This window comes from Amyelois transitella, chromosome 14 (genome assembly GCF_032362555.1).
Source record: "Amyelois transitella isolate CPQ chromosome 14, ilAmyTran1.1, whole genome shotgun sequence".
In the NCBI taxonomy this organism is placed as follows: domain Eukaryota; kingdom Metazoa; phylum Arthropoda; class Insecta; order Lepidoptera; family Pyralidae; genus Amyelois; species Amyelois transitella.
The window spans coordinates 3,199,921-3,211,823 of NC_083517.1; the positions used below are offsets into that span (position 1 = coordinate 3,199,921).

At 33.6% G+C, this 11,903-nt stretch overlaps 1 protein-coding gene across 1 annotated transcript; it reads left to right on the forward strand.

Annotated features, from left to right (window-relative positions):
* The first annotated feature begins 521 nt into the window (after positions 1-521).
* LOC106130863 (phenoloxidase-activating enzyme 1) lies at positions 522-8,812 on the forward strand. The gene is made up of 7 exons (XM_013329794.2): positions 522-696; positions 1,581-1,783; positions 2,912-3,095; positions 5,318-5,426; positions 6,320-6,507; positions 7,696-7,785; positions 8,327-8,812. Exons 1-7 carry the CDS (start codon positions 648-650, stop codon positions 8,638-8,640), a joined length of 1,137 nt encoding a protein of 378 aa, XP_013185248.2. The 5' UTR covers positions 522-647; the 3' UTR covers positions 8,641-8,812.
* Positions 8,813-11,903: the final 3,091 nt, after the last annotated feature.

An 11,903-nucleotide genomic window follows, 5' to 3' on the forward strand; every position in this document is an offset into this window, starting at 1 on the left:
ATAAGTATGTATAACAACTTTAAAATTTTATAAAACAGATCAGAAATAATAATGCGATGCATCATATAACTTTGTCAGCTCACGTTTATAAAGACAAGGAAAACATATCAATATAGCCGGGTAAATCCGTGAATGACTATCTGTCATACGAAATGTAGTACCGTTTACAAAACAATAAGAATTTATTTCTAATCACTCATTAGGAATATATATTTTTAAATAAATAAGTGTAAAAATATACAAAAGAAAAGTGCATTAAAATTTAATTATTTTTTTTCAAGTACTTATGATCCCCAAGGCCTTATAAGTCTTACATTAGGTAACTACTTTTAGTCAGTAGTGTAGTAAATTTGTCAGTCAAGGTTAATACAGCAAAAACATAGAGAAAAAAACAAAATGACGTTTCAGTTCGCGCCAAAAAGTCCCCTACTAATTAGTTAACAGATCCACAAATGTTTTACTTTTTTTCTTACCATACAAACAGGAACAACAAATTGTACACTCAATATGCTCATACATAACGCACTGATGTGACCTCAGCTAACCAGTATCGCGGAGCGAGCGACGAAGACCCGCCATTTTCCTTCTTTTTTTGAATTCCTAATTTAAAAATAAATTAAAACTATGTGTAGTGAAGTGCCAGTGACATGGAATTAAAAGTATTAGTGATTTTGCCCATTATTTGGGCTTTAGTAGGTAATGTTTTTTTTTTTTAAGTTTAGTCTATGTTTGTTTGATCATGAACTTGTTAAACTTTGTGGATAACGTCATTGTTGTAAGTAGATCGGTTTAAGTGAGGTTATCATATAGTCGTGACTTTGCCCGTTTGCAAATTAAATCTAATGAAACTAAAGACATTTCTGATTAATACATTATGTCTTCTTAGTCTGTACTATCAAATTTATTTCATTAAAACTATTGTCTTTCGAATGGTTAAAGTCATTTGCTTATAAAACGAAACAATTAGCAGTAAGACGCGAAAATGGATTCTTATCTAAAAACAGTAACTTGGTACTTGTCTTTTTCATTAACGGATCAATTCGTTAAAGACTATTTCGGGAAATAAAATATTATTGTTACGATTTTATAAAGATTTGTTTCTCTTTCCATTGTTTTGAAAGTGTTCAAATGAGAAGAAAATACCATAACAAAACAATATAAGAATCACGATTTTATAAAATAATACTTAAGTTCATATTTCCTAAGATCCCACGAATCATAAACATACACATATATGTTATTACGTCTTTGACCTTTACTTGTTATACAGAGTCAAAAATCAAAGAACCCGACGTTAATCCTTATAACTTGAGATTAATTGATAGAATTGGCTAAGTGATATATTACTAACCAACTTAGGTAATTTCTTTTTTCGAACGTGCAACTGTAATTGAACATACTTGAACATGGCCTTGCATTTTTTCAGTGATTTATGAAGAAAGCCATACACCTGAACTTGGTCTTTCAGTCATTTCAGGGCTGTTGTTTTCTACTCCGCAAGGGATATAGACGTGACTGTATGCACGTGTGTGCCGCGAGCAAATACTGGTTGCTTATACTTCTTTTTTTTTTAATTTCAGATAGTTGTATCACGCCGCTTGGTGAGACAAGCGACTGTGTTAGTTTGTATGACTGCCCGGCGCTTCTTTCCGCATTCGAGAATAGACCACTGACGAGCACTGTCATAAGTTTCCTCAAAAGATCTTCCTGTGGGTTCGAAGGTTACGTGCCTAGAGTCTGCTGCGGGCCTTTGCCGCAGCAGAATGATGAGCAGCAAACAACGGTAAGCTATGTTTAAAAAAAATTACCAAATTTATTTTCTTTTTTCGATAGATTATTTGAGAGATAACATACATACATACATATGGTCACGTCTATATCCCTTGCGGGGTAGACAGAGCCAATAGTCTTGAAAAGACTGAATTGCCACGTTCAGCTATTTGGATTAATGATAGAATTGAGATTCAAATAGTGGCAGGTTGCTAGCCCATCGCCTAAAAAAGAATCCCAAATTTGTAAGTCTATCCCTTAGTCGCCTTTTACGACATCCATGGGAAAGAGATGGAGTGGTCCTATTCTTTTTTGTATTGGTGCCGGGAACCACACGGCACTGCTGGGATTAGTGATTATTATAATTGAGAGATAAGTTACTAATAAGTCTACTTCAGATAAATATGAATAAAAGAAATTTCATTTATTTCCCATTAGCTTTTGGCACCTACACGCGCGGATTTAGCGCTACCTACACCTTTTTCGCAAATCTCACTTACTTTGACATTTATAATACCTACTCGTATTAGTTAAGATTACCTTAGAGAAAAATATAATAAAACAGTTTCAGACCGCACCATACCAAGCAACCTATTTAAGATTAAGAGTAGCTTACAAGCGAATTTGTATTAGATACTTCACTGATTTTGCGAATTGAATTGATTACCACCCTTGTAAAGATAATACTTTGGGTTTGAGGTATCGAAGGATAAAAAAAAACAAAATTTTATAAATCAGACAGTCACCTTACTTATGATAGTATTTGTTATACAAGAAAATCATTATTTGTATTCATTTTCAACTGTTTCTGATCTGATATTGATAAATCTCAATTCTATCTTAAAGCCAAATAGCTGAACGTGGCCTATCAGTCTTTACAAGACTGTTAGCTCTGTCTACCCCGCAAGGCATATAGACGTGATTATATGTATGTAGGTATGTATGTATGTTCTATTAGATATCTAATTTTGCGAATTGAATTGATTACCACCCTTGTAAAGAAAATATTTTTGGGTTGAGGTGTCAAAGGAGGAAAAAAAAAATTATAAATCACAATTATGGCAGTAACCTTAGTTATAATAGTACATGTTTCAAGAAAATCTTAATTTGTAATCGTTGTCAACTGTTCAATTTGTTATAGCGAAGACCAAGGCCGTCTACAACGGAATCAAGCAGTAGTGACATTGACCCAGTCGATGATGAAGACTCCTACCCAGCTCCGAGGAACCAATGCGGTGTTGATACAAACGGTGACAAGATCTACGGCGGTCAATTCACAGATTTGGACGAGTTCCCGTGGATGGCATTGCTGGGATATCGAACAGGTTATTAAAACATAGAATATATTAATTTATTTATATATAGAATAGATTTATTTTCAAAATTGGATACAAGGTTTCACTTATTGACGTCACAGAACTTAAATCTAATTATAACTACTACCGCTTGCAAAGCGCATGTGTAGACGCAGCGGCGGAACAAACTACATGGCAGCATTTTCACCGGACGTCAATTTACAAATATAGATCTCTTAAATCGAGATTGCTGGCTCTGTTATCCCTGTAAGAGATACATATGTACATACATTTATTATCAAGTTTATATTCTTCTTTTAGGCGATGGGCTAGCAACCTGTCACTATTAGAATCTCAATTCCATCATTAAGCCATACAGTTTAACATTTCAGTGTTTTCAAGGCTCTGTCTGATTATATTAAGATTAGTACCCGAAACCGCCGAGCTTGCATGAAGAGAGTTATGAATGTGGATGAAGCAAAGGAAATATGCAGAGATCGTGGCAAGTAGAAAGAGGTAGTCTCTGCCTACCCCTCCGGGAAAGAGGCGTGATTTTATGTATTATGTATGTATATTAAGATTATATATATGTATTTTTGCAAAAGGTCAAACACTTGAACTTCCCAAAAGTACCAAATGTCACCTCCAAACGCCTTTACGTACACGTCTTATACTTATATAAACATCCGAAACGCACTATAAATAATGTAATAACAGTGCGACATTAATTCGACTAGAAGATAACTTAAATTGCTTGCAATCCTTAAAGTAGCCTATTTATCATAAGCAATAAAGAAATAAGCGGAGATAAAATACAACCATAATTTTTCTCCTAATATATATAGCGTTTCTGCCCAAGGCAGATTTATAGTTAAGCCTGCGGGCATTTCTAGATGTAAAACATTATATTACAGCTATTTACCAAGGAATTGCTGGTGTAAATTGTACCTAGAAGATGAAGTCAAGTTTCAAAGTAACTAGGTACTTGAAAATCCTTTTAATCTTTGAAAGTTAATAATAAATCGTTTAAGAAAAAGACCCTTAAATACCTTACCTTCATTGAAAGCTTTTGTAAACATTTAAACATACATAATTTATTTACAAACAAAAAAACAAACTTATAAGACTATATAATCACGTCTTTATCCTTCACGAGCTAGACAGAGCCAACAGTCTCGAAAAGACACAAAGACCACGTTTATCTGTACGATTGAGATTCAAATGCTGAAACAAGAATCCTTAAATTAAGCCTTCCCTTGATAGACTTTTACAATCACGAGAAGAGTAGCACTATGTTTTTGCGAGGAAAGCTAAACATAAACATTGATAATGTTCTGAAATACTTGCCTTAATAATTGTGTCGTCGTAATGCTTGCCGGATTCAAATGTGATTGGTTTTAAAAATTCAGTCTATCTATATCTATATTAATATAATAAAGCTGAAGAGTTTGTTTGTTCGAAGGCGCTAGTCTCAGTAACTACTGGTTCGAATTGAAAATCATGATTTGGCGTTGATTAGACCATTTATGGTAAATAAATGTATGTAATATGGTATGATAAATGGTCTATAATAATGATAATGGCTATATAACATCACGAAGAAATAATGGAGAATGTGAAAAAAATCGGGGAAAATTATTCATCCTTGAGGGTATCATTGAATACCCAAATATTCCACGCGGACGAAGTCGCGGGCATAGCTAGTATCTTATAATTAGGACTTTCGGTCATGGGAATTCCATAATTATTTGTCCGCGGTTTCTTCGTCATAACCATTGGTTAAACGATAAATTTCAGAGAAATATAAATCTGTGGTTTCCGTAGTGATAAATCACACCTTTTACCTTGAAAATATATATTTTTTAAAATAATGCCCACTTAACATTGGTTAGTTAAATCCTACGAATATTATTAATGTGAAAGTTTGGTATGTTTGTTACTCTATAAACGTACGTAAAATCTTTAGTTTGATTTCGGTGAAATTTGGCACACGGATTGAATATAACCTGGAATAACATAATAAGTATTTCTTATTCCGAAATTCTCACGAGAGCGAAGTCCGGGGCGCAGGCTTGGTATATATAAATGGCATGTTTAAAGTTAATAAAACAAGATATATTATAATATATTATATTGATTATTAGGTTTCTTTTTCCTCTTTTTTTATAAAGTTATGTACAACAAGGAGAAAAACTTCCTTGTACAAGGGCACTAATTATTTCTAAGAAATATTGTTTTTATTTTTTGTTTAGCCTCCGGAAGAATTTCATACCAATGTGGAGGAGTTCTCATCAATCATCGCTACGTGATGACTGCGGCTCATTGCATTACTGGCGCTATAGAACGAGAACTGGGAAAACTGTAAGTCAATCAGTCAATTAAAATTACTTTACCATACATTATCCTACAAGTTTATCATCATCATCATCACAGTCATGAGGTCTAATTGAAAATATATGTATAAAAAAAATCCAGATCTATTACAGAGATTGAGCTCCCAGTAGCTTTTTGAAGAACGCGCTTAATTCACCCGCACGAAGCTTCAGGCAAAAGTTAATTGATAAATAAAAGTAATTCAATTCTATCATTAAGCGAAATAGCTGAACGTGGCCTATCAGTCTTTTCAATACTGGTGGCTCTGTCTACCCCGCTAGGGATATAGACGTGATCATATGTATGTATGTATGTATAAAAGTAACTTCTAACTTTGACGTTTGATGATGACTCAATCGCTTTTATTAATGGATGACAAAAAAATATCAATAACAAATGGCTTTATAACCAAACATGTTAATTTAATATTGTATTGAACGTTTAACTAGTTACGAGACTTCCAATTCTATGAAATGATCACCTACGCTTGGTAAAACCCATGTTTTTAAGTTACTGTGACGAATTAAACCGTCACAGTTAATGATCAAGTCATTATTAGAAGGTTGATGATTATAGTCCTTGATTACAAAAAAGAGCATTCTTTGCATTTTTTTTACTTGCATTGGTTTTGGCACATACTTATTTGATATATTTTTTTATTTTATATATCTCTTTATTCTTCCTCCTGGTTTTGTCCCGGTTGCATTCTCACTTCTCTGGAGAGGAGCCCGGGGTAGGCCTTTGACCATGAATCCTAGATTAGATCCTTCGACCAGCGACGCTCTTAATCTTAATATATGTGATAATATATATGTATATATACGGGCATCATCAACAACATTGTCACGCTGTAAAGTCTTCAGTGTATATGTAATGTGCAGGGTCGCAGTGCGTTTAGGAGAATACGACACGCAGACAGACATAGACTGCAGTGATGACGTCTGTGCGGACCCCCCTCAGAACATCCCAGTGCAGTCCGCGTACCCGCACCCTGGGTACTCTGACAACAACAAGAACAGAAGAGATGATATCGGTCTAGTAAGACTGTCTAGAAGGGCAAGCTATACTTGTAAGTATAAGAATACATACATAAAATCACGCCTCTCTCTTCTTGCTAGTACTTCATCCATATTCATAAGTCTCTTCATGCAAGCTCGTCGGTTTTGGGTACTCTTGACCTGACCAAGACGTCCCCGATTTAATCAAGGTACAGTCGTCTAATTCTTCTCGCTCCGTGGTTATTATTTACAAGTATTAGCATCACATTAACACAATTGGTACATGTAGAAGTACATCACACCTCTTTACTGGAGGGGTAAGCAGAGGCCCGGTACATAAGTTGAACCAAAATTCTACTCTATTGTCACTGCGTAGAAGATGTTTTATATGAAAAATTGTTGCTGCTCATCCAACAAGAATCAAATTGTAGGGTCAACTTATATGCCGTTTGCTGTACATCTTTCTTGCAGTCTTCTTCTCTTCCACAATCATCACTCTTTTCATGCAAATCCCATCGGTTTGAGGCTCTCTTAACCTGTTTCGCCAGGTTGCATACTTTTGCTTACATACGTACATACATAAAATCACGCCTCTTTCCCTCTTTCCACGATCTCTGCATACTTCCTTCGCTTCATCCACATTCATAACTCTCTTCATGCAAGCTCGGCGGTTTCGGGTACTCTTGACCTGACCCTTTACCATGACGTCCTTAATTTGACCAAGATACGTTCGTCTAGGCCTTCCCACTCCGACTTTTCCCTTTTGCTTTACTTCAACCTATTAAATTCATCCTCTTCAGCTTCAGAACACTTTAATTTAGACTCGGAAAAGGGTAACGGAGATTTCCTTAGAGGCATTGTTTAAGTATCTGAGTGTTATAATATTATAAGCACTCGGGGAGGGTGCAACTGGACACAAGCAAAGATGAGAAAGAATGCACATCACTACAAGTATAAATAATATCTTAAAACCATATAAATACGGTACTCGTATAATTAATGAGAGTACTTACTCAGGTAAATGTATAAAAATACAACATATTGATTTGAAATTTGAATGTATTGAGAACCCTCGCTTTTATATATGTTTTCACTTTTTTCAAAAACATTCTATACTAACTTTTTATTTGTGGCTTTTAATTTCAACTTTTTGAACGTCTTGTTCTACACTTAGTAGACGCATTGTCTAGTATACTAAATTCAAATCATACGTTACTGAGGAAACAATTTTTTTTTTTCAAATTCGATTTTTTTTTTAGACTACGTCCAACCCATCTGCCTAGTTGGCAACGAGCGCATAGCCGACGGCAGTGACGTGTACGTGGCGGGCTGGGGAAAAACCTTAAACGGTTCGTATTGATTTAGACAGCTCCTGTTATTCCCTGGAATTGCCTGGAATTGCTGGTTACTGTTATTTGATTAGGTGTATTGTGTTTAGTTGGTGAAAGGTGAATGAATGTTTGCAAACTTTATGCAGCATGTAGTGTGCACTCTATTTTCAATTTAATTCAATTGTATTTTTTCAATATGTACCTATTTTTTTGGCCTTGTCCAAAAAAGAGAGTAGTGGAACACCAGTAAAGCACTCTATTATAATACTGGCATTTACGCGATTATCGTGAAAGCAGTTTTCTTTTCGGTTAAAAAAGTACACTATCTCATTTTTAGTACTTAAATATATGTGTGCAAAATTTCATTAAGCTTGATTGGGTAGATAAATAATGAAAAGATAGGATTTATAGACACACTTTCACTTGCCTAATTATTATACAAATTTTATCTCTATGACAAAATTAGCTTACTGCCATTCGTTTTAGAGGTACCAACAGAAATAAGATATAGAATAAAGCTAATAAGCACGTTAAAATAACAATAATATAATGGTCACAGGTAAAAGCAGTCCAGTGAAACTGAAACTCAGTTTACCCACATTCAACAAAGGCAGGTGCGCGGAGAAATACAAAACACTTGGTGCTGATCTGATTGAAAAGCAGATTTGCGCTGGTGGTTCATTCGCCGAAGACGCATGCAGGGGTGACTCTGGGGGTCCTCTGATGAGAAGGAAGCCCCAGGGGGTGTGGGAGGCAGTAGGAATAGTGTCTTTTGGATACGGCTGCGGGAGAGAAGGATGGCCAGGAGTCTACACTTCGGTAGCCGCTTATAGTAATTGGATAAAGGAGAAGTTGGTCTCGACTAATGTTTAGTGGACGCTAGACTTTACATTTATTTATTGTAACGTAATAAATATCGTTTTATTCTTCTTGTGAGTGAAGAAAAATTGTGATATTGGTTTCTTTGCAAAAAGGTACAAGTTGAATCAATATGTAAATGCTACTTAAGAAAATGTTGAAGTTACAAAAAAAATTGTGTTAAATATTTCAGAAGATGCAAAATAAATAATTGAAAGTTTAAAAATAATTTTATTTATTTTTGTATAAACCATTCAAAATAATCTAATGTTGAATCTAAAGTAACTTTAGCAAACAGATTGACTGCTATGAGCTTATAAATAAGCAATAGGTATTTTGATTCCACAAATAAAGTGAAAAAGGTTGCCTAAACATTTTTGAATATTTAGGTATAAATGTTTGAGTTATCTGAAAATCAAAATTTCTTATTGTCTGCTACAAACAACAAATATACAATATGTATTTACTATATTTTAGTACATACATAGAAAAATATAATCAGGTCTACATAGACAGAGCCAACAGTCTTGAAAATACTGTTAGGCCACGTTCAGCTTTTTGGCTCAATGATAGAATTGAGATTCAAATAGTGACAGTTTGCTAGCTCTACTTCTTAAGCCTATTCCTTAGTCGCCTTTTACAACATCCATGAGAGTGGTCCTATTCTTTTATTCTACTGGTGCCGCGGAACCACACGGCAATACAAAATTTTAGTACTTATTTCGCTGCAGAGTGCTAAAAACAAAACATATTTTATGCAGACAACAATAACATTGCCTCGTAATAACGCCAGTATATTTATAATTTATAGAAATAACTCGACACATCGATCAAACCACATAATGACCTTAACCGTACATCGCTATCTCAAAGTAAACATATGACGTCAACTGAGACACAAATTATAATTATAATTAATTAATGTTTTCAAATATAAACAAACATACATATTACGTCTTAAATCCTAACGGCTCGCGTTCACGTGGTTTTTAGACCAAATTGAGATCTACTTTCCTTTTAGAGGTAAATACAAACGTTTCTTCAAGCACTCGTTGAAAAATAGTTAAATGAACTATTGATGAATTGAAACTGCACTTTGATTTGAACGTAAAAACATACACTTAAATTAATCTAATATTTGTACAAAGCATCCAATTTATTTAAATAACTAAAGAATTCCAAGTGAATTAAAAACAATTTTTTTTTTGGAAGTGGCCAGTTGCAACCTACATCGTGTAAACGAGGTAAAAGGATTTACCAACATTAGTTTAAAATTTTTACTTAACAATAAACAATATAGATTTAATTCGAAATGCTTATAATAGTAGTTAATTTCTTTGCAGTCATAAATGCGATTCCTCAGTAAAATCTTATTTATCTACCTAAGTAGACATTTTTTACCTTTTAATAAATTATAATTTTATCTTAAAAAATACCACTCTAATAATCTGTAAACTTGTTTTACGTCTGATGGCTCAAACACATGTAAATATATTCTAAATCTAAGTAAAGTTATGACATTTTTTTATAAAAACATAACTATAACACAACCATACGCCGTTTGGTTTCTGGCACAATAGAACACTCTTTATCTAGCGACTAAGGGATAGGTATTGAATCTCAATTCCATCATAAAGCTGAACGTGGCCTTTCAGTCTTTCCAAGACTGTACTGGGCTCTGTCTACCCGTTTTTACAATACACGTTAATTTTTTGTAATTGCATAATAAAACGAATAACAATTAACTCAAAATTCGTAATTGTCAATCCTTAACTACTTTCATTCTCTTTCAAAATACTTTCAAATTGCTTTTATCTTTGTAATAAAGGTATTTTATAGGATTCAGTTCCGTTTTTCAAGCCGGTAAACGATAAAAACATCCTTTACTGTTTAAACGACAAAGGGGAAGTCATTAAATAGTCAGTAAGGTAAGTACTTCACATCAGTTTGTTTGAAAACTGAATGAATAATTTTTTATTAAACAAATCGCTGCTACAGATATTAGCAATTCTACACAAGGCAATAATAATTTTCGTTTCCTTTAATTTTCTATTATTAGTTTAATATGCCACCCTCAAATTTTTAATAATAACCCCCAAAAAAGGCTCAAAGTACCCATCACACTATCTGCGTTTTTGGATGGCTATGGAAACCCTTTGTACTAGGCACCATCCGAAGCAGTGATCATACCCTCTGTTTCCTTCTTTCTTCCTCTTTAAGGTAACTCTGAAACTTCTAAACACAAAAATGTTATAAAAGAATCAGAGTTGAAAAAAACCATGAAACTACTCACGTACATTTTCATTGACATTCTCCAAATAAGAACTTTTAAGAAGACCTAATAAATACTTTACTTTTTAATTAAAAATTACAATTTTTTTTCATAAGCCTCGGCCATCATCTATTTGTCCGTTCAGAAACAAAAGATAGAGAAAAACATTTTTAAAATATTGAAACTCTAACCGGATCTACAAAGGTGTCATGAGCGTTATCGATGATAGCTCAGCAATATTTATAGGCGACTCGAGTGGCCGGCGTTAGCGTATGACACTTCTATTATTTGCGATCCCGTGATCTCTGATTTATCACCTCTATGCGCGATAATTCTATGATTTTTAGGTATTTGCGATGAAATACTAGTGTGAATTTAGGATGAAATGAAAAATGTGAAATGTGTTTATTTATCGAATTCAGTACTTACATTTTTAATGGTTACAAGATTTTGAAAATTGGCAAACTTTTTTGTGTCATCCAAATTAGAAAGCAGCTAAATAAATAGAAATAAAATTAGCCGTATGTGACATCTTGATCTGAAGTCAATTTACCACATATATGGTATAATTTATTTTTAATTTAGTACATAATCCTGCAATAAAAGTAAGTTTGAGAAACAAATCTGAATTAAATACAGCTCATTTTTACAGGCTCTATCCAAAGAAACACTTAGGTTTTTGTAAATTTAAAAAAAGCTACGACCAAACTTATAAAAAAAATGTAAACAGCGTATACTTTTACTTTTAATCTCCCAATTCAGCCCTAAATTATCCAATCTTGTCTCTCGCTAAAAGCTTTTTTTCAGTTGGTCGTTCATTGATACAAATGAAAGCAGTCAGCCTATCGACATCACACATTTGTCAAGTCTAGAGTAAATAATATAATAGTGGAGTCATGATATTGAAGATAAAAATTATACTAACATATATAAACTTTCAAAGTATATAATTAATTACACGTTGATATGAAACACAAGATAGAATTACTGGGATTAAACCTTTCCA